At 36.7% G+C, this 24,954-nt stretch overlaps 1 protein-coding gene across 29 annotated transcripts in view; it reads right to left on the reverse strand.

The window, feature by feature from the left end:
* The window catches only part of DLG2 (discs large MAGUK scaffold protein 2), a 2,157,409-nt gene that overhangs the window by 670,142 nt on the left and 1,462,313 nt on the right, over nucleotides 1-24,954 (reverse strand). For all 29 annotated transcript variants that reach the window (XM_064365356.1, XM_012469540.2, XM_012469543.2 and 26 more), the window contains one exon: nucleotides 9,715-9,765. In XM_064365356.1, coding sequence (XP_064221426.1) covers nucleotides 9,715-9,765 — 51 coding nt within the window. The remainder of the gene's footprint in view (nucleotides 1-9,714; nucleotides 9,766-24,954) is intronic.

Here is a 24,954-nt window from a genome sequence, read left to right on the forward strand (position 1 = left end):
CCTTTACTCAGTCCACCACTGATAGGCACCTGGGTTGATTCCATGTCTTTGCTATTGTGAGTAGTGCTGTAATAAATATACAGGTACATGTGTCTTTTTGGTAGAATGATTTATTTTTCTTTGGGTAGATGCTTAGTAATGGGATTGCTAAATCAAAAGGTAGTTCAACTCTAAGTTCTTTGAGAAATCTCCTAACTGCTCTCCACAGTGGCTAAAGTAATTCGCATGCCTATACACAGTGTAAAAACATTCCCTTTTCACCACACCCCCACCAACATCTATTATTTTTTTAACCTATTAACAAAAGCCATTCTAACTGGCATGAGATGGTATCTCCTTGTGGTTTTAATTTGCATTTCTCTGATGATTAGTGATTACGAGCATTCTTTCATATGTTTTTTGGTTACTTGTATGTCTTCTCTTGCAAAGTGTCTGTTTATATACTTTGCCCACTTTTTAGTAGAGTTATTTTATTTTTGCTTATTTGTTTAAATTTTTTGTAGATTCTGAATATTAGACCTTTGTCGATGTATAGTTTGCAGATATTTTCTCCCATTCTGTAAGTTGGTTGTTTATTCCCTTGATAGTTTCTCTTGGTGTGCAGAAGCTCTTTAGTTTAACTAGGTCCCAGTTGTTAATTTTTGTTTTGTTGCAATTCCTTTTGAAGACTTTGTCATAAATTCTTTGCCAAGGCCAATACTGAGAAGAGTATTTCCTGGGCTGTCTTTTAGGATTTTTATAGTTTGAAGTCTTACGTGTAAGTGTCAATCCATCTGAGTTAAATTTTGTATATGATAAAAGGTAAGGGTTCAATTTCACTCTTCTACATATGAATATCCAGTTATCCCAGCACCATTTATTGAATAGGGAACCCTTTCCCTATTGTTTATTTTTGCCAACTTTGTCAAAGATCAGATGGCTTTAGCTGTTCCATTGTTCTATGTGTCTATTTTTGTACCAGTACCATGCTGTTTGGTTATTGTAGCCTTGTAGTATAGTTTGAAGTCAGGTAATGTGATGTCTCCAGCTTTGTTCTTTTTGCTTAGGATTCCTTAGATGATTCAGGCTCTTTTTTGGTTACATATGGATTTTAGAATAGTATTTTCTAATTCTGTGAAAAATAATGTTGGTAATGTGATAAGAATGGTATTGAATTTGTGGCCAGGCATGGTGGCTCAAGTCTGTAATACTAGTACTTTAGGAGGCTGAGGCAGGTGGATCATGAGGTCAGGAGTTCAAGACCAGCCTGGCCAATACGGTGAAACCCCATCTCTGCTAAAAATACAAAAATTAGCCAGGTGTGGTGATGGGTGCCTGTAATCCCAGCTATTTGGGAGCCTGAGGCAGAAGAATTGCTTAAACCTAGGAGGCGGAGGTTGCAGTGGGCTGAAATCAGGCCACTGCACTCCAGCCTGGGAGACAGAGTAAGACTCAAAAAAAAAAAAAAAAAAAAAAAAGAACAGTATTGAATTTGTAAACCACTTTGGTCAGTATGGCCATTTCAATGGTACTGATTCTTCCAACTGATGAGGATGGAATGCTTTTCCATTTGTTTGTGTCATCTCTGATTTCTTTAATCAGTGTTTTCATTTCTCTTTGTAGAGATCTTTCCCCTTTTTGGTTAGATGTATTCCTAGTTTTTTTAATCTTCTTGTGGCAAATCTAAATAGGATTACATTGATTATTTGGCACTTAGCTTGATTGTTATTGTTGTATGTAAGTGCTACTGACTTTTATACATTGATTTAACATCCTGAAACTTTACTGAAGTTCTTCATCAGTTCTAGAAGTCTATTGGTGGAGTATTTAGGGTTTTCCTAAGTAGAGAATCACAGTATTTTATACTCTCATAGGGCATACAGCATGTATAGTTTTCTATTCTCTCAGTAAAGTGAGACACTTTGACTTCCTATTTAGATGTCTTTTATTTATTTCTCTTGCTTGATTCCTTTGACTAGGACTTCAAATACCATGTTGTAAGAGTGATGAGAATGGCCATCCTTGTCTTGTTTCAGATCTCAATGGGAATGCTTCCAGCTTTGCCCATTTCGTATGTTGGCTATAGGATTTTCATAGATGACTCTTATTATTTTGAGGTATGTTACTTTGATGCCTAGTTGGTTCAAATTTTTTATCACAAAGGATGTTGAATTTTTTCCAAAGCTTTTTCTGAATCTACTGAGACCAAAACAAAATATGGATTTTGTTTTTAATTCTGTTTATGCAATTAATCATATTTATTGATTTGCATATATGGAGCCAACCTTAAATGCCAGAAATAAAGACTATTTGTTTGCAATTAATTAAATTTTGGATGTGCTGCTGGATTCAGTTTGCTAGTATTTTGTTGAGAATTTTTGTATCTGTGTTCACATCAGGAATGTTGGCTTGGAGTTTTCCTTTTTGCTATGTATCTGCCAAATTTGGGTATGAAGATGATGCTGGCTTTGTAGAATGTGTTAGGAAGGGGTCCCTCTTCCTTGATATTGGCACAGTTTCAGTAAGACTACTTTCGATAAGACTAGTTTTTTTTTTTTTTCCTTTTAGACATTTGGTAGAATTTGGTTGTAAATCCATCTGGTGCAGGGCTCTTTTTTTTTTTTCTTGGTTGGTAGGTGTTTGTTGTTGTTGTTGTTTTATTATTTACTGATTCAGTTTCAGAACTCATTATTGGGCTATGTAGGGTTTCAGTTTCTTCTTGGTTCAAACTTAGGAGGTTGTTTGTTTCCAGGAATTTATCCATTTTCTCTAGATTTTCTAGCTTCTGTGCATAGAGATAATCACAATAGTCTCTGATGATCTTTTGTATTTCTGTGGGATTAGTTGTGATGTTGTCTCTGTCATTTCTGATTGTGCTTATTTGGGTCTTCTCTTTTTTTCTGTTATTCTGGCTAGTTGTCTATAAATCTTGTTTATCCTTTAAAAGAAACAACTATTGGTTTTGCTGATCTTTTGTGTATTTCTTCTGCTAGCTTTGAGGTTATTTAGTTCTTGTTTTTCTAGCTCCCCTAGGTGTAATGTTGGACTGTTAATGTGAGATCTTTCTTCTTTCTAACTTCTTGATATAGGCATTTAATGCTATATACTCTCCTCTTTTTTTTTTTTTTGAGACGGAGTTTTGCTCGTTACCCAGGCTGGAGTGCAATGGCGCGATCTCAGCTCACCGCAACCTCTGCCTCCTGGGTTCAGGCAATTCTCCTGCCTCAGCCTCCTGAGTAGCTGGGATTACAGGCACGCGCCACCATGCCCAGCTAATTTTTTTTTTGTATTAGTAGAGACGGGGTTTCACCGTGTTGACCAGGATGGTCTTGATCTCTTGACCTCGTGATCCACCCGCCTCGGCCTCCCAAAGTGCTGGGTATACTCTCCTCTTAACAGTGCTTTTGCTGCATCCTAGAGATTTTAGTATGTCACATCTCTGTTTTCATTAATTTCAAAGAATTTTTGATTTCTGCCTTAATGTTATTGTTCACCCAAAAGTCATTCAGGACATAGGCATGGGCAAGGACTTCATGACTAAAACACCAAAAGCAATGGTAACAGAAACCAAAATAGACAAATGGGATCAAATTAAACTAAAGAGCTTTTGCACAGCAAAAGAAACTATCATTAGAGTGAACAGGCAACCTACAGATGGGAGAAAATTTTTGCAATCTACCCGTCTGACAAAGGGCTAATATCCAATATCCAGAATCTATAAAGAACTTAAACAAATCTGCAAGAAAAAAACAAACAACCTCATCAAAAAGTGGACGAAGGATACAAACAGACACTGTACACCAGTCTGGGCAATAGAATGGGACCCTGTTTTTAAAAAAATGGTTCTTTCTTAAAATGGCTCTGTCATCTTTCAACCCTTGGATAGTTTTGCTGGCTTCCTTGGATTTCTCCTGAATTTTGTTGTGTTTCCTTGTCATCTAAACTCTGAATTCTATGTCTGTCATTTCAGCCATTTCAGTCTTGTTAGGGACTACTGTTGGGAACTGCTGCAATTATTTGGAGGTTTCTGGCTTTATCCACATCCCTGCAAAGGACATGAACTCATTTCTTTATGGCTGCATAGTATTCCATGGTGTATATGCACCACATTTTCTTTATCCAGTCTATCACTGATGGGCATTTGGGTTGGTTCCAAGTCTTTGTTATTGTGAACAGTGCTGCAATAAACATTCATGTGCATGTGTATTTATAATAGAATGATTTATAATCCTTTGGGTACATACCCAGTAATGGGATTGCTAGGTCAAATGGTATTTCCTCGGAAATCACCACACTGTCTTCCACAATGGTTGAACTAATCTACATTCCCACCAACAGTGTAAAGGTGTTCCTATTTCTCCACATCCTCTCTGGCATCTGTTGTTTCCTGACTTTTTAATGATCGCCATTCTAACTGCTGTGAGATGGTATCTCATTGTTTTGATTTGCATTTCTCTAATGATCAGTGATGATGAGCTTTTTTTCATATGTTTGTTGGCTGCATAAATGTCTCTTTTTGAGAAATGTATTTGGAGATAAGGATATACTCTGAATTTTTGAATTGCCAGAGTTCATGTACTGATTCTTTCTCATCTGAGAGGCCTGTATTCCTTTATTTGATATTGCTATCACTTGGTCAAGGCTTTCTGATTTTATTTTTATTTTTTTGAGACAAAGTCCTGCTCTGTCACTCAGGCTGGAGTGCAGTGGTAGGCCCCAGCTCACTGCAGCCTCTGCCTCCTGAGTTTAAGTGATTCTCATGCCTCAGCCTCCCAAGTAGCTAGGATTACAGGCAACCACCAACACGCCAGTTAATTTTTGTATTTTTAATAGAGACGGGGGTTTCACCATGTTGGCCAGTGTGGTCTCAAACTACTGACCTTAAGTGATCCATCCACCTTGGCTTCCCAAAGTGCTGGGATTACAGGCATAAGCCATTGCACCCGACCTGTGTTTATATTCTTTATTTCTTTTAGAGTTGAATTGTGGTATGTGTTGAGTATAGTTGTTTGGCTTTATTTCTGGATGTTTTTAGAGGATTGAGGCTCTTCATTTGTGACTAGATTTCTGCATTGGGTTTCACTAGCAATGTATGCTTTTCCTTAGGTCCTATTCTGGCCCTGGAGCTTGTCAACTCTGTGCAGTGTTCCTAGATTCCTCCCTCTTCTATTTGGTTTCTACATCACCTCTCTATCAACTTTCAATGTTTTATTTCAAAAGATCTGTTTGAAGTGTAATTATTTGCTCAATATTTTGTTTTCTTTTAGCGCAAGAGGTGCTCCCAGCTACGTTTAGTCAGCCACCTTGTCCCCTGTGTTACTTCAGGTTCACACTACCAGTGCTGACTGTGAACTCCAAAGCCTGCTGAGCATTGGGGTCTGCCCCTGGGGGTGCACACCCAATGCCAGGTGCAGGTGAGTGGACAGATGTCTTGGGTGTGGGGCCACAGGTAATCAAGGTCTAGCACCTACTGTTTTTATAAGCTTACTTTTATTACAAAATTATTACAATACCTTTAACCAAAGCCAATAAAACTCTGATTAAAATTCACACACATTGTATCAATATATTTCTATAAATACAAGTAGTTCTGAATGACTGCACTTGAAGATATGAACTAGGGCTCTGAGAGATAAATGAGGCTGGCAAGATGAAGAGGGCATCCATGGTTGCCTTGGATAACATACCAATAAGATAAGAGTTTAAACCTTATCCTAAAGACAATAAAGAGCCTTTGGAGAAATTTTAGGATAAAAATGACTTAATCATTTTTATGTTTTAAAGACATCACTTTGACTTCAATGTTGCATATACATAGGATTTGGGAAAGAATACAGATATGCCATTTAAGATAAATAATTAATGGCTAAATTCTGCCAATGTTGATGGAGGAGAGAATAGTTTAAAAGAATACTGGAATGATAGAAGAATGTATCTGGTATTTTGTAGGGTAGGAAAATGCAAAAGAGAAGGGAGAATTCAAAGATGCCTAGAGTGTAATTCCACAAATTCCTTTTACCATCACAATCTGAGCCTCTCAGCCATAGACACCTTTGATATCTCAAGACTTCCTGACAACCTGGATTCTTATGACATTAGCGAGTGCAGTTAAGTAAAGTCTGCCTTTGTGTACTCTGAGTAATTTATCCATTTTCCATACATGAAATTACCAGCTTATGTGCCCCCAACTCAATTTGTATCAAGAGTAGTCAGTTGACCAAGCATGGAGAATAGATTTATGATGCTTCTACAAACCTCATCAGCATGCATGATTACAGTTTTGCAAAGATGCTAAAATGACTATCAGCTACCTTCTTTGACTCTCATATTCCTCACACCCTCACTGAAGTAAAAAACATTTGGAGTGCTTTCCCAACAGCTTCAGAATGTACAGCCATGTACATTCAAAACTATTTGAATGTTTTGTCTGACAAGTTAAGGATTCTTTTTGCAACTAATTAAAAAATTCAAAGATCTGAACCACTTCCTCAAATGTAAATTATTGACTTTTGTTAGTCATTATTTCACCTGTGCCAAAACAAAATGATTTATAGGACAAAGAAAAATGACTGATTCATTACATCATGCAAATTCCTATAGAAGAAGCAAGTTTAGGATATAAGGCATGTAATATGGGAATTTTAAAAGTAGTGTTAGTGAACTGCCAGGTAAGAAGTGATCCATTAAAGTTGTCTAATAGTGGTCTCTTCAGTTCATCCAGAAATCAAAATAATTAGAAAATCATTAGATGTCTGATTTATTTAGACCAAATTCTTTTAGCTCACATTGTTGATCTTTATGAAAATTCCTAATTTCAAATAGAATTAAGAATCTGTTACTTCAAATAATATAAAGCTTTTGAGTTTTTAAATTTCTAATTTTTTCTAGGTCTCTTTAGCTATTTTTAATAGTAGTGACATGAATAAAAAAACAGGCAGGGTTCAAGTAGATATTTGATAGAATTTCAGTTTTTATATAGTCTAATAGTTTAATAATTTTGGTAACAGATAAATTTCTTAACTGAACTGCAAAGTTTATGTATGTGAAATTATCAGTGTATATTTTAAGTGTGTTTAAAATATATGCAAATATAAATATTAAATACAGAGGTACTACCCAAGCATGTATGTATTTAGACATAAATGAATATATTTATATAATATTTGTGAATTTTTATTGAGCATGTTAACATTTGCATGGGCTCGTTAATGTTTGCACCTGCCACTCCCTATCTGAGAGGCTTTCCTCCACTCCTCTTTTAAAAATTTTTATTTTTTAGAGACGAGGTCTCATTCTATTGTCCAGACTGGAGTGCAGTGGCACAATCATAGTTCTCTGCAGCTTTAAACTACTGAGCCCAAATGATCCTGCTGCCTCACCCTCCTGAGTAGCTGGAATCTGAAGCATGAGCTACTATGCCTGGTTTCCACTCCCTTTTACATGGTTTGCTCCCTCTCATCTCTCCATAAGCCAGCTCAGGTATGATGCCTTGAGAAATTACTTCATGCTGATCACATATTGAGAGCAAACTACTCATTTTCATGGTTTTTGCCTACTTACTTCTGTGTCCTCAACCAGGCTGTAAAATTCTATAAAACTGGGTAGAAATGGTGAAATCAATGATCTGAGGTTTTAATGGGTTTTTAAAGTTTCATTGAGAAGGTACTAGAATAAATGATACGAACAGAAGGGAGGAAGTGTTCAGAGACGATGTTGCTTGACATAGGGGCTTTGGAGATGGGGCAGTTAATGGCAGTAACATGGTTCACAGCATGGTCAGGAACCCCAAGGTGGGAAGTCAGGGAGGTAAGCTGACATGCTGAAGATTAGGAAACATGTAAGATCAGAATTCAGACTAGAAACCACAGTTGTCTGACTCCTACTAAATGTTCTCTCTCATACCAACATTAGCTTCTATTTTTTGACCTCTAATACCAGGGCAACTAAATAGTGTTCTATTCAAGATGGTGATGTACATTGGATGAGGAAAAGGGAGAAGGCTCAGCTTCAGGGGCAAGAGACCTGTTCAGCTGCATTGAGTCCTATGTTTAAAAAGGCCCCACATTTTCATTTTGTACTTCACTCTATAAATCACATAGCTTGTCCTGGAGAGAAACTTAATGATTTAGGAGAAATGTGTTGTTCTTTTGTCTCACTTGAGCTGAATTTCCATAAGCCTTACTTTTCTCCAGTTAGCGTACAATTAACATTTTATCAGGTCTATAATGGAAGTTTTAAAGAATCCATCTGTCAAACACTTAAGTTTCAATGTAAATTTTTGTTTAAAACCATTTGCACTTGATAAGATCAGCCTGAAGATAAGAAATCCTCTGACTCAGGAAAGTGAATAATTAGTAAACTAAAAAAAAGAAATAAATTAAAGTGCAGGTCTAGAATCTTAGGCTTGAATGATGGCTTAGTGAAAACATTGACATTTTTATTTCTTATACTAAATGTGGTATGCTTTTGTTATAGGTTTACAAAATAAATGTAATCAAGAAGGAGAAATTAAAAATTATCCCCAAATCCTTAACAGGAGTCAGCTACCAAAATGTATAACATTTTGGTATAAATCCTTCCAGGCTCTATGAGTGTATTTATGTATATATATTACATTACATAGCTTTGTGTCTATTGGATATTTTAAATACAATTTTTAAAGTTAAATTTTAATTTAATAATCGACTCTAGGTAGACTTTGTATCTTTGTAATTCAATGTTTTTCTAAAGTACTATTTCAACATATTTAATATCTTCTATTATATTAATATGTAATACTTAAACATTTATTCTTTTTATTATTAAATACCTTTTTCAATCTTCACTATTATAAACCATGCCAATATGAACATTCTTTGTGTATTTGTCCATTCCTGTAAGTACAATTTCTGCATCAAAAAGTGTATTCATTTTAAAGGCTTTTAATCTGTGTTTCCAAACTGCTCTTTTAGGGTTGTATTACTTTTCAGGACCTCTCACTGGCACTGGATATTCATATTCCTTTTAGGTTTTTACCAGTTGGACAGGCAAAAACTGTTTGCTCTCGGTGTCTTCCTTTGTTCTTAGTGAGGTCGAACAGGTTTTCAGGTGTTTAATCTTTTTCTTTTTTAGTGAATGTCTTGTTAATGCCTTTCGGTCACTTTTTTCTACATAGTCCTTGATCTTTCTCTTATTGTTCTGTAAAATATCTAAATATATTAGGATTGTGTTGCACAGTTTCCGTAATTTGTCAAAGGAGTTTGCCAAGGCCCTATCAACATATTTGCAGAGCTCTATGGGGTTGCTGTGTTTTTTCCTATGGGAGTAGTTTTACAATGCACCACTTTTTTTTTTAACTAAATAAGAAATGCAAATGGTAACTGTAATTATGATGACAGTATTGATATCACAAAAATCAGAACATCTTATAACGTATCTAAATAATGTATAGACCAAATACTAATAATAAAACCACCAAGAACAAAGTACTGTACAAGCTCATCAAACATTTCACTTTCCCATTCATTTCTCTAAATCCTGGAAATTAAATTTACATACAGAACATTCTGTTATTTGATCTTCTGTCTCAATGCTTTCTACTGTGAGCATTTCATTAATATTCTCATTGTGAGTCCTTTGGGAAACTTCCAGGTTACAAAACACAATTGTACAATTTCACAAGACAACCCATTAAGATGTAGAATAGAATGTGAAATGCAAGATGGGTTCTTTGGAATTTTAAAATTTTTTTCTTACCCTCTCCAGTGTAATTTCTTCAAATTCATATTCGATTTCTGTCCCATTGACCTGTAAATAGGGAATAAAAACGAAGAGAAGTATTAAGTATATGTTGAGGAGGAGACAGCTGCATTTTCAATAATGCTTGGGGCTTAAATTTTCATTCTAGCTACAAATAGCCACATTTTCTTGATATTTCTGATTGTGCATTTTCATTCAAATAAAATATTTTCCAAGCAATTCTAAAATATATGACTAAGATGCTATAAAAAATAACCAAAGATGATTGCTTCCCTTAGAATTCTGTGATTTTCTTGTGGGGAGGTGTAATAATACAAGATACATATTGTGAGTTTACAGAGAACATATCATGGAGGGGTAATTTTACAATTATGAGGAAAATAATTTTCTCATTTTTTAAAAATTTTATGTTTGAACATTAAAATACGGCCTTAAAAATCAATGATCATGGCAACACAACATTGTCTCTTTTTTGAGTAGTAAAATAGCATGAAAATGACTGCATCATCTAAGAATACCTTTCTGGTAATTCATTCCCATCATCCTTTTATTATCTTTATTGGAAAGCCCTGGACCATATAACCATACCTATGTACCTCAGTAGCAGTAAGAAAAGAGCAAAGTAACACACATTTTGAAATTCATTTTGACAGACTGTTTCAACCATCCAACCAATCCTTATATTGATTTGAATTTACAGAGAGAAATACATTTTAAATACAACCAGGCACCTTAGATTTCCACAAACGTGCACAGAGGCTGTATGAAAAGTTATTTTAAAATAATCTAACAGGCAGGAGCGGTGGCTCACACCTGTAATCCCAGCAGATTGGGAGGCCAAGGCGGGGAGATCACCTGAGGTCAGGAGTTTGAGACCAGCCTGATCAACGTGGAGAAACCCTCTCTCTACTAAAAATACAAAATTAGATGGGCGTGGTGGTGCATGCCTGTTATCCTAGCTACTCAGTAGGCTGCGGCAAGAGTTGCCTGGGCAACAAGAGTGAGACTCCATCTCAATCATCATCATTATCATCATCATCAAACAAATAGTCTTTTCGCATTTTTATCTATCACAGAATTCTTCTCAAGCAGTCAAAACCTCTAAGCAAGAAAATTCTCACATTGGTTGTTTCTTATTTTTGATACATGTCCTGGCAATATCATTAGAATTCAGTAATCAGCCAGAAAGACTACTCTTGTGGGATTCTAACTTCGGTTTACTTTTCTATCTTAGAAGAATTTAAACAGTACCATGGATAGAGAGTTCTATGCAGGCAAGGCCCAGATAGTCAGCCCAGTTGCCTAACCCAGAGCCTGGCACAAAAATAATGAAAGAGGGCTGGGCGCAGTGGCTCACACCTATAATCCCAGCACTTTGGGAGGCCGAGGCAGATGGATCACCTAAAGTCAGGAGTTTTAGACCAGCCTGACCAACATGGAGAAACCCCATCTCTACTAAAACTACAAAAATTAGCCAGGCGTGGTGGTTCATGTCTCCTGTAATCCCAGCTACTCAGGAGACTAAGGCAGGAGAATAATTTGAAGCTATATTCTCCGGAGATTGTGGCAAGCCGAGATCACGCCATTGTACTCCAGCCTGGGCAACAAGAACAAAACTCTGTCTCAAATAAAACAGAAAATAATTAAGGAAAATATAGTGAATGAACAAGTGACTGAACTAATTAATTTACTTGTGTAATTTATAAACAAAGATATTTGTGGATTCTCTTTTGTAAAAAATTTGAATGTAGTATTTTCATCTAAAGGTGTAATTATAGTTCTAATCAGTGAAAGTATAGCCTGACAATGACAATGGACTGACTTAGGTGAGCCCACCACCCACTCAGAGCATGTTTTTGATTTTCTAATTACATGAGCTAATTGGTGAATCACAAGGTACTGTTTTGCTACATTATCAAACAGCCCTAAACTAAATTTGATTTTCTAGGCTTCAGCAACTTAATGACTCACAGAAAAGAACCTGGTGATGTCAGAAATCTTTAGCAGCTGTCTAGAGGGTTTGGTTTTGCATACGTAAAAGTAAAACACACAGACCCACACACACAGACACACACTTCAAACTCCTTGTATATGTATGTTTCCATATGAATGTCTTTTAAGATAATTTTCTGTAGTCGACAGGAAGAGGACAAAAGGGGAAGGCTGAATTAACGTGGTATGTTTTCATTCCCTCAGTATGTCTCCAGGAAGCTTTTCTTTGCTTCAGTGCTTCTCTAGAGTGAATCACTTCACGTTATTAAAGTGCTGCAAACTGGGGAGGAAAAACAACTTCTAGGAGAGAAAAACAAGCCTCTAATAATAAATATCTTAAGGCTCAGAGAAAGAAATTCTGGTAGGAAGTGCTTAAAAGACAGGAATATTTTAGAGGCATACATTACATAGCTGTGGCCTATCAAAACCTATGCTTAACATTTCTAGGATCATAAATGTTCACTCTTAGATTTTAGAAGTATTATATACACATATCCTAATTGGTATTCCAAAGTTCCCTAGTCAGCTACACAAACTATTGCAGGCTTATATTTACCTCCTGGGATTTTCATTTTCAACCCAAGAAAATAATATCATTTGTCTAATTCAACAGTATCCAGGTTCTTTTCACAAGGAGGGATAATGCCATCAAGGTTGAAATGAAACTTTACTTTTAAAACAAAGCATCCCATGTGTACAGCAAGCTTTGGTGAAATTATAGAAGTGTGAAGGGTTTTTAGCATAGGTGAGGCATCATTACAACGTTTACCTGAGGAGCATTTAAAGCATGGAATCACAAGAACCATTGAGGGAGTTCAGAAAAGACATTGGAAAGTTCCTACTCTCTATTCTCTCATTCCTAGGAGAAGGTGGTCTCTGTTCTATCAAAGGACTCCTAAGACAAGAAATGGAAAAGATCTTGAGGGAAAGAATGAGACAGAAAAAAAGAATACCTCCATAGGGCCAGACATGGTGGCTCACGCCTGTATCCCAGCACTTTGGGAGGCCAAGGCGGGTGGATCACGATGTCAGGAGATCGAAACCATCATGTCCAACATGGTGAAACCACGTCTCGACTAAAATACAAAAAATTAACCAGGCATGGTAACACACCTGTAGTCCCAGCTACTCAGGAGGCTGAGGCAGGGGAATCTTTTGAACTCAATGCAGTGAGCCGAGTTCACGCCACTGCATTGACACAGTGAAACACCATCACAAATAAAATAAAATAAAATAAAAAATATCTCCATCATAATTTGTAAAAATGTAGTGCCTTTTTAAACCAGTATATCAGTACAGTATTTTTTTAAAATACTTATTCTGACTTTACTTCTAAATGAACTCTCTAGAGTGGCTGCTTAATGAATGATGAAACACCAAGAGTCATCTACAGTAATTCACCCCTAACCATAATCTTGTATATCCTCACTCAGCAAAACAAAAACTGTTGTAAATGACTCCCATTATCTTCTGGGGGGTTTGCAGACAATCTAATTGTCTGAACTTGCCTTGTTGTCTCACTGTATTTCCAATCAGTTTATCAATATACGATTTTCAATTTATGAAGTTCTTTTCCTGAAATGAGTTCTGCTGAATCCATTTTTTTTTCTTGTACAGAAACACTTATGGTAATATTTAAGTACCTTGGTCATGTTTTATGCTACTGATAGTTTGGGGCCTGGAGAACTTCATGGTTGGGGTTTTCTGTTATTCCATTTCTAGCCCTAACTGTCATAGCCACCTCTCCACTTTGAGAACTAGAAAAATGAGAGGATTGACATTTTCAGATTTGGAGAGTCAGTCAAACAGATGAAACTTTTCAGTGCTGGAAAAATGTGTGTGTGTGTGTTTAAGATACTTGATTATGGTTCTGTGGTGACAGCTGGTTTCTCTGGTGGCCAGAAAATCAAACTGATGTCACACATTGTCCTGTACTGTTCTGGGCATGTAGCCTTCCTAGAATCACATGGCAGTTAAGTCAAGAGAATGACCCGCAGCCTACTCAAATTTAAACTTGATATTCAAAATTCTAATTTCATGAGTGTTGAATGCATTACATACTTGCTTTTCTCCAACAGCTTATAGTTAATTTTACTGCTTTTTTCCTACTTCAGTGGCATAGTAACCACCTGCCTGGATGATGATATAATTTGATTTTGAGATATATTTTTATCTCCTGAAAAGAGGTTCTCCATAAATAACACTTGTGAACAATTCCATATTTTAATGTTGTTTTATTGGAATCTTAAATAGCGATTTCACTGATTTTTTTTGCTTTTTTGCACCTTTGTGGTTTCATTAAGGCCAAGGATACACTAAACTCTAGGATGAATGATTTTTTTTTTTTTTTTTTTGAGATGAAGTTTCAGTCTTGTCGACCAGGCTGGAGTACAGTGCCATGATCTTGGCTCAGTCCAACTTCCACATCCCAGGTTCAAGTGATTCTCCTACCTCAGCCTACCAAGTAGCTGGGATTACAGGCATGCGCCGCCATGCTCGGATAACTTTGTATAGTTAGTAGAGATGGGTTTCATCATATTGACCAGGTTGGTCTCAAACTCGTGACCTCAAGTGATCCACCGGGTTTGGCCTCCCAAAGTGCTGGGACTACAGGTGTGAGCCATTGCGCCTGGCCCAAGATGAATAAATTTTATATATCTCTGTGTCACATATTATAACAAGTGCTGAAACAAGGATATCAAAGAATTCACTTTTTTTAGACTAAACACAATTCCACTCAAAGAACCAAGCATAAAGTGCCAAGAACAGTGATAGACACTGAGAAAATATTTTAAGATATAGCTATATTCTAAAGAAACACACAATCTTTAAAGAGGCACCGAAACACAAATATATTAAGGCCTGACAGAAGTGTGATATCTAATATTTAAAATCTAGAGGTAGACTGAAGCTGCAGTGCCACTATTGCCACACGCAACGTATGTGCAGATCTATTTACTATTTGTTGTTTACGTAGATTAAATCACTTAGTAGTAGAGAACATGATAGATGATGTACTAATCCTTCTCCTTACTATAAGAAATTATGATATGGTAAACAAGGTATACCTCTGATCGTTACTGTTTTAGCATCTAACACTACAATTGGACTTTGGGAGGAATGTGATCATCATGCAAACTGGGACATCCGGTTTTCATGGCTTCCTGCCGCTTCCAGAATAAGGTGGGGCAATGCCACTTTGCTTCATCCACAGATGTAGCATACATTACAGCGGCTAGCATGATGACTATGTGAGTGAGTAAGTAGATGAATCAAGGAATCAATAAATGAGATTTTTAGATGGGTTAAACCTGATGCACTCAAAGAAGACCTTGGCTGCTAATGGGGATGCCATGCCTATGGGGCCTAGGCCTTTTGCCATTCCTCGTTTATTTATCCTCACCTCTGAGACTGGCTCTTCTCAGACGCCCTGATTTTACAGGGTCACACCATCATCAAATGCCCCAGAAAATCTACACACACACACACACACACACACACACACACCCATGCACACACTCATTTGCATTCCTCTTTTTTAGTACCTTGCCAATATTCATTCTTCCCTTTTTTGGAGTATCTCTTATAGTAAATATGTCATGATGCATTACTGTTTTTCATACTTGAGCCTATATACAGTCCAATACTCAGTAGGTAAAAATATGACTTCCAGAGTAAGAAAAGACACAGATTTGAATCCCCTTCCCAACATTGTTGATGGGTGTGAGTTTGGGCAACTTCCTTAATCTCTTAAAACCTCAGTTTCTTTATGTGCAATAGTTCTTCATCATATGGTTATTGCAAGGATTAAATTAGATAATTTATGTGAATTATCACACATCTTAAGTGATTAAAGAGATTTTAGCTAAAATCTCACACAATTATCTTCTCAGTTCCTACTTCATAAAATTCTTGGTAGGAATAAATAATATTACACACATTAACTGTTTGGGACAAAGTAGGTCTTTAATAATGAGAGCTATTATTATTAGTTCTGAATTACAAATCTATAAGGGTCAAAAAATTTACTTTATCAAATACTGAATATTTGCTAATTTATCCAGTAATACATAACTTAAGCAAACAAACTTGTCTGTTTCTATAAAAATCTACTAAAACCCTTTCCTAACCCAAACATCTTTTTCTTAAATCCATCTAAGATGCACTGCCTTGTGTAAAGGAATTATCTTAGCTTTCATTCTCAAATTACGTTAAGTGTGACCACTCAAAATACTATTTCGACTGGGCATGGTGGCTCACGCCTATACTCTCAGCACTCTGGGAGGTCAAGGCTCGTGGATCATTGGAGGTCAGGAGTTCCTGACCAGCTTGGCCAACATGATGAAACCTTGTCTCTACTAAACATACAAAAATTAGCTGGGCGTGGTGGCTCACACCTACAGTCCCAACTACTCTGGAGGCTGAGGCATGATCACTTGAAGCCTGGAGGTAGAGTTTGCAGTGAGGCAAGATCACACCACTGCACTCCAGCCTGGGCAACAGAGTGAGACTCAGTCTCAAAAACAAAAAAAATTATCTCAACTAAACTTTCTCCCAATCTTCTGTTCACTCACTCTTCACTTTTTAAAAATATTCCCTTGCCCAGTATGGACCATTATGTTGCTCTGCTATTGACACTCACTTTCTTAAGGCTATTCTCATGGCATTTCTTACATCCTTGCCTTCATGAGAACACATGTTGTATATTGTCCTTTTTTACTCTTGTACCTTCTGGCACCATGCCTTGTTCATAAGTCCCCAAAAGTATCTTCAGACCCATCACCTATGAACTCCAAAAATTGAGTTGTCTTTAAACTGTATCTTTACATAAGTATGGGCAGCCACTAACAACAGCTATCCTTTCCCATGAAAAAATGTGGCTTGAATTTACTTCCCATCTCAGGAAATTCTTGCAAATCTTTAAAATATCTCCAACTTAAATACTGAATAAATTAAAACGTTAATCAAATACATTAATACTTAGTATCTACCATGTGCTAGGTATAATGATGGGCCCTGGAGATACAAAGGTGAGTGAAATATGGTTCCTGCTCTCAAATAACTCAGTATAGCAGATGGAGACAAGTACATGGAAACATGTAACAAAGCGATATAAGCGCTATGGGAGATGTCTATAGGCTGTAGCAGGTGCAGAGACGCACAGAGATAATAGATTAATTCTACCGGGAGTGAGTCAGAAAAGTTTTCATAGAGGAGATAGGATGAGCTGAATGTGTTCATGGGCAGGTGTTCATGAGAATTTGTAGGCCTATCAAAGCAGAGGGAGCGCACTGGCCTTAGAATCAGAATGCTTGCATTGTATTCTTGATTCTGTGATTTAACATGCTAGGTAATCTTGTCATGATGCTTTAACTTACTCATGCAGACAGATAACCTCTGAGGTCCCTCCTAGCTCTGACCTTCTAGCAACAGGGCTTATCTTCTTACCTACAGAACCTGACCAATCATTATTGTAATTTTTCTATTACTGTTTATTCTAAAGATCCTAACTGGTAACCCATAATCCTACCAGGCTGATATCTCTCTGACCTCTGAGTATCTCTGTCTTATCTCTTCTCTTTAATCTATAAAGTGTCCCAACAGGGAGAAAACTAAGTAGTATCACTCTCCTTCTTGGCTCAACTCAAGGACATTACCATAAGCATCTTTTCCATTTCTACTCCTCAAGGATCTCAGGTTTCTGGGGGGTTTGGGGGGTGTGGAGGGGGGCAGTAGTCGTTTTTCTCTAAAAAGGAAAAAAAGGTAAAAAAAGTTTTGCTCTACTTCAATCCAAAAGAAAAACCTTGAGGAGGCTGGTGCTTTTTATTCCTATCTTTCTACCACATTTCACTGTATTTTTTAAATTTGTATGAATTTAATGGGTACAGCACCATTTTGTTACATGGATATATGGTCTAGTGGTGAAGTCTAAGCTTTGAGTATAAGGATCACTTAAGGTACGTTGTATCTATTGAGTAATTTCTTATCCCTCATTCTGTTCCCACCTTCTCCTCCTTCCAAAGTCTCCAATGTCTATTACTCCACATATTATATAGCTCCCACTTGTAAGTGAGAATATGTTGTATTTGACTCTGTTTCTGAGTTATTTTACTTAAGATAATGGCCTCCAGTTATATCCATATTGCTGCAAAAGACATGATTTTGTTCTTTTTTATGGCTGAATAGTATTCCATTGTATTTAGGTACCAAATTTTCTTTATCTAATCATCCCTCGATGGACATTAAGGTTAACTCCACATCTGTGGTATTGTGAATAGAGCTGCAATAAATATATGAGTGCAGGTATTTTTTTGATACAATGATTTATTTTCCTTTGGGATTGCTGGGTCAAATTTTCTTTGCTCAATATATGAAAATCATTTGAGTGCTGAAAAAGTGAATGTCAATCCACCAGCATGGAAGCTGTAAATAGGACAAGACACATTACAAAAAGCCTGAGGTTTGCATTAATACAACTGGATTGTCCATCACCTTCATTAACTAATGTCCCTTCTCCTAGACTATTTTCACTAAAGACAGTGACCAAAAACATGCCCTTTATTCAACTTACTAGGCATTATCACACAGTAATTAAAAACTTAGATTCTGGAATCTAAAAGACCTGGATTCCTAACAGTTCTGCACTTACAAGCTGTTAGAATGCATCTTTGTTACGCATTACACACATTTGTGTAAGTGTCAAAATTACTTATTTAAACAGTAGTAAGCAAAAGATTTTCTGCTTCAGTTTTTTAGAGAACCTGTTTTAATGTAAGGTATACATCTGGTTATTTTATGAATACTATGAAGTGATAATGAGACTGGTTTAAAATATGCAGTATTATAAAAAGCTAATCAGAGTTCATTATTCCTTTCTTTAAACACTCACAAACTATATAAACAATTATTGATATTCTTAGTTAAGATTCTAAGTTTGGTAAGATCACTATTCTTATTATTCACCTGAATTTGTTCTACCAGTAAACTCTGATTTCAAGTTAAAATTTCTAATCTTAATTTAAAAAACTTTTGAGTTCAGTAAATGCTAAATCATAGCTTCTACCAACATAAAGAAAAAAATTAATCAATATACTATAATCTGTTCCATTCTTAAGTATTTTTTTTTTTTTTTGAGATGGAGTCTTGCCGTGTTGCCCAGGCTGGAGTGCAGTGGCGTGATCTCGGCTCACTGCAACCTCTGCCTCCCAAGTTCAAGCAATTCTCCTTCCTCAGCCTCCCAAGTAGCCGGGATTACAGGCACCTGACATCACATCCAGATAATATTTGTATTTTTAGTAGAGATGAGGTTTTGCCCTGTTGGCCAGGCTGGTTTTGAACTCCTGACCTCAGGTGATCCACCCACCTTAGCCTACCAAAGTGCTGGGATTACAGGTGTGAGCCACAACATCTGCCCCTTAAGTAATTTTCTTTTGAAAAATTTATTCGTATTTGTTACTAAGTCTTTATAACACACATAACTTTGGATCTAGAAAAATAATCATAGACTTAATAACTATTATGTTTTTAAAATTTTAATTAGAAACCACAAGGTTTTTTGTAATTAGTGGCTTTTCATCTATAAAACTGTAATAATTTTTTATCAGAATTTCTGCCAGAAGAAATTAACTAAAATAGCTCAGGGCTCTTATATGTATAAAAAAAACATTTTCCATATACAAAGTTGTCTTGATTAAAGGCTTTTGTAACAAAGGAACAAATATAGTTACTTAGCATGTTCAGAACTAGATTTGCCTCTGATTTGGAAGAAGCCCATTTTCTCCCAGCTCTGCTCCCTTGCTTTGTACCATGTGCAGGATGGAGAATAACAGGTGGTTTTAATGCATTCACTTGGCTCCAGCCTGATGCAGGCTGTTTTGTTCTTTGGGTTTAAATATTTCATGAGTTTGTACATGCTCTTTGAGAACAGTAAATGGTGTTAAGAACACAACTGATCAATGGTTGTAAGGCATCATGATACACAAGGTTTTTGTCCCAACAAATCTCCCTCACCTCACCACCTCTCTATGCACATCACATGGTCATTTACAAGCGAGTGTCCAAAAGAATCAAGAACTCAAAGCACATAGCCAAAATATTTAGGAAAATTAAAACTGAGTGCTGAGCCAAAAGATGAGCCTTTACAAATATGATGATCTAGCCAGATAGTCAAGAATATTTTCTTTCACTTGGGCTTAATATGACTGTAGCCTGAGGAAAAATATCAATCCATCCCCTCTCTCTTCAATCCTCTGCAGTTTTGTTTGTGTTCCACTATTACACAAAAGTGAAACCCAAACTATTAGCAGAAGCCTTTTCACATTTGAATCAATGATCTCTCCCAGTCTTCATGTGCCCTGGCTTTCACGCAGTATTTGGTACCGAGTGACCACCCACCACTTGCAAATTCCCTTTCCTTCCATCACAGGATCTATCCTTGCTAGTCTCCTCCCTACCGCTCTGTCCACGGCAATGATGACCATTTATTTGACTCTTGCCAGATATGACCATTTACCAAGCTCTGCCCCTGGTTGTTTTTATAATCTGCCAGAGTTTTCATTTCACCCCTCCCCTTCTTTTTCTGAATAAATACTTAAGTATTGCCCTGGTCTCAATATATCTAAAACAGAACTGACCCTCTTGCCTAATTATAACCATAATTTCCATCGGTCTACTTCGTATCTCTGTTAAGGGGATTCCTTTTATTATATACAATGTTTACATTTGTTATCATTTCCCACCATCCTATTTCATGCCCAAATTGTCACTTACTTAAGAACATTGGTATCACTTCCTAAAAATATTTCTTCCCCTGTTGATTTTCAACATCAATCTATTCTTCACATCCTTTGAGGTTTATTTTCCTAAAATGTTTCATCATGGAATTTTGCTGCTCGAGTAGCTTCAATAATTTTTTTAGTCCCCAGAGAACATTTCATACCATCCACCAGCTGTCCCCAATCTATCTTTCTAGCTAAATACCCTGTTTCTCATCTTCAAAAACATTTTCTACCCAAGTAATTGCGCTGAACACCTTCTTCCTTTGGTATCTTTACTAATGGCACACACCCCGCCTTAAATGTCTTAACTTAATCTATGCTTATTGAAATTCTATTTAATTTAGAAAAATATTTTTGAATGCCTAAAATTTTCCATACAGCAGGTTAGGTCCTAGGACTACGGTGGCAAACAAAACAAGACCTCTGTGGGAAGCCTCCATTTTCACCAGCCAGACTGTCTTGTCCATTAAATCAAAAAATATTTTTCTTATTGATATCCTGGAAATCATAACCCTGTTATCTCCAGAAAAATGCTAATAACAATAAAACTGATCACTGGCCGGGCGCGGTGGCTCACGCCTGTAATCTCACCACTTTGGGAGGCCGAGGCATGTGGATTGCCTGAGCTCAGGAGTTCATGACCAGCCTGGGCAACACAGTGAAACTCCGTCTCTACTAAAATACAGAAAATTAGCCGGGCGTGGCAGCGTGCGCCTGTAGTCCCAGCTACTCGGGAGGCTGAGGTGGGAGAATTGCAAGAACCCAGGAGGCGGAGCTTGCAGTGAGCCGAGATCGCACCACTGCACTCCAGCCTGGGCGACAGAGCGAGATTCCATCTCAAAATAATAATAATGATAATAATAATAATAATAACAAAATATTATATATAGATATGACTGTTGCTGCTACTATTGCTACTACTGGGTTTTTTTTTTTTTTTTTTTCTTTGTGAGACGGAGTTTCGTCCTTTGTTACCCAGGCTGGAGTGCAGTGGCGCCATCCTGGCTCACCGCAACCTCCGCCTCCTGGGTTCAGGCAATTCTCCTGCCTCAGCCTCCTGAGTAGCTGGGATTATAGGCACGCGCCACCGTGCCCAGCTAATTTTTTGTTTTTTTAGTAGAGACGGGGTTTCACCATGTTGACCGGGATGGTCTCGATCTCATGACCTCGTGATCCACCCGCCTCGGCCTCCCAAAGTTACTACTGGGTTTTATTAAATAAGTACTACGTGTCAGACACTATCTTAAGTTCATCTAATAATTATAATAATTTCGAGAGCTTAGCATTTTCATGCTGATTTTACTATCAGAGAAGCTAGATTCTAAGTTAAGTAATTCCTTCAAGATTATGCATCTATAAGCAACATGAAACTAGGAGAATCTTGTTCATCCTCATCATTACTTAGTGGTGGAAAGTATATAAATTTGTTGAACAAAATTAACAAACGAGTGCCTATAAGGATAGAGAAAAACATGGAAATAGCCAGTGTTTGAATCCAGTATCTGATATTAAAATACTAATTGTTATTTCTGGTCATACATAGCAGAGCACCTCTCTTACTATACCGTGGTCTTCCTCTTGCCAGCAACTTTTATTGTGATTTCTCTTCCCTGACATACAGTCCTCTTCCTCAGATGGGGCACTATCTTTGAAATTTGTGTTTCTTTTACGGCACCTATTATATTTGAACTTATATTTGCCCATAGTAGCCACTATAAATTGTTATTGAAGAAATAAATGGATTGACTCTTATGGTAAGGGCTTTGTATTTGCTGTAAATCTTTTAAATCCCTTTTATTCAAAAATCTTACCACTGTCACTTTTCAAAGGAGTGAACTGCCTTAATTTCTCTCTAATCATTTTACTTCAGATCTTGCTAACAATGAGCTGTCGCCCTTTTCATCTAAATATAGGTCACCCTTTCAGCAGCTTTCAAGATCAATTCATCAATCAACTAATATTTATTGAGTGACTGCCCCCCAACTTCTTTGCTTCTCATATAATCTCTTTTCATCCCATTTAAAAAGCACATCACTATTTTCACAACCTTGGAAAAGAGCTATAGAGCCACACTGCCCTGCTCCTTCATCTGATGTTCTGTGATTCTGGAAAAATGCTTAGGGCTGCTTGTTACAACAAAGGTCATACCAATATTTCCAGATCAGATACGAAGAGAAAGGATTCTGCTGCTTTATTTTATTTCATCTTCTTCAAAGTACTTTAGGACCATGAAAAGAACTGCTTATTAATAGGTTTTGTCCCCTATCCCATGTCCAGCCCAGCTGATAACACAGAAACTGTAGGGTTGAAAGTTGTTTATATCTGACATTTTTGGATTATGCCAACAGTATTATTAATTTTCATAGTATTTTCACATACATTATTGCACTGGATTCTCATAACAATCATATATATAGTGATGTTTTAAAAAAGTTCCTGCAAGCAGTAGTCATTAGTTTCCTCCACTTACCACCCCTCCCCCCACCAGATACATACATGCCACACTTGTGTCTCTTAAGAACCGTGAAGAGGCAGAAATTAAATATGATCATAGCAGACTTAGAAAAACACTTTTAAATAATCGTAGGTAATAGTTCTGAAGCTTTACTAAATGCTAAGCAGTAAAGCTTATAATATGTATATGTATAAATTACATATAATTATATATAAATATGTTTCATATATATAGCATATATAAGCTTTACTTAGTGCATATATATATACACACATACATATATACAAATATATATATGCATGGGGCAGTTGTGCTCAATATTCATACAGAAGACTTGACTTACCCTGTTTTTCACTGTTAGATTCAATTAACTTAGAAATCTAAAGTGACAAAAAGTGTAAGCAATATATTTTTCAAAGAAAAATGTAGGCTGGGAGCAGTGTTTCACACCTGTGATCCCAGCACTTTGGGAGGCCGAGGTGGGCAGATCACCTAAGGCTGGGAGTTTGAGACCAGCCTGACCAACATGTAGAAACCCCATCTCTACTAAAATTACAAAATTAGCTGGATGTGGTGGCGCATGCCTATAATCCCAGCTACTCAGGAGGCTGAGGCTGGAGAATCACTTGAATGTTGGGGGTGGAGGTTGCAGTGAGCCAAGATCACATCATTGCACTCCAGCCTGGGCAACAAGAGCGAAACTCTGTCTCAGAAAAAAAAAAAAAAAAAGAAAGAAAGAAAGAAAAGAAAAGAAAAAAGAAAAATATAGAAGTTTCTACATATCTATTAATGTTTATTAGATTTGATCCAGGAGTTTGAAAGGGGTCATGCATACTGAAGCTGTGACTATTATAATAGCTGGTCAGATTAAGGCATTCTGGACTATGAATTGGAAGCACCAATTCTATCTCTAGAAAGTCTATCTCTGGACACTTTTCTTTATTTCTCTATCTCTGGACACTTTTCTTTCTTGACCTTTAAGCATTCTGTCACAGCGTCAACAGGGACACTGATAGGATAAGTTTCTAACAGTGCATGATTAAGCATAGCTCACTGCTGCTTGCTTTGCTTTGCTTTTCTTAAGTATCTTCTTGGAACAGAAAGACTCAAAAGGTTACCAGGAAAATCTTCACTTGCATTATTTTAATTAAACTACAGATACACATTTAACATAGTAAACAAATGTTAATCAGACAGCAAATTTTCAGAAAAAAAGCACCGAGGATTGAAGGTAGTTGGTATGGCAGGGAGAAGAGATAGAGGAAAATTAAAAGCATATTTTCAATATACTATCTTTTTCTTAATGATCCTCTGCTTAGGATGGTTTTGCTTGCCAAGTATGGCCTGTATAACTCCTACTTAGCCTTTAAAAACATCTTCCACGATTCTCCTCTTTTTCCATCAAATACAACCACAATCCCTGCCTTTCTTTCCCTAGCCCTCCTACACACTCCCATACATACACATGCATGCACACAGAGACACAGCTCAGGCTCTGCTAATGCTGTTTCTCTGTGTGTACAGACTACTTCTGTAGATTTTCTTTTTTGCTCTGATTATACTATCAGGCTGTGTTAACTATCAGCTCAGGCTTTGGATTCAGTCAGCCATGGAAGCTAATCCTAAATTGGCCTCTTATTATTTTTGTGACTTTAGAAAAGTTACATAGCCTGAGTTCCTCCTCAATAAAATATGATACTACTTATACTGACTTCAATAAGGTTGTTAGGGATTATAAATGAGGCAAGAAGAATAGTAGTTATCAACTGCACACACTCTAGAGACATTTCCTAAGTTTGACTCTGCCAGTTAATAGCTGTGAGATATCTGCCTCAGTTTTCTCATCTGTAAGTGGGGTTAAAAACGTTATTATACGGTTGTGAAGATTAAATGGATTAGCAAATTAGTATAAATTAAATAAATTAGTAAAATACTTGGAACATAATAAATGTTATTATTATACTGTTGGTTATTATTACAGAATGGTGGAATAGGGAGCTCAGCAAAAATTAT

This window comes from Aotus nancymaae, unplaced genomic scaffold (assembly GCF_030222135.1).
Source record: "Aotus nancymaae isolate 86718 unplaced genomic scaffold, 86718_ANA_hifiasm-v0.15.2.pri h1tg000059l, whole genome shotgun sequence".
NCBI lineage: Eukaryota > Metazoa > Chordata > Mammalia > Primates > Aotidae > Aotus > Aotus nancymaae.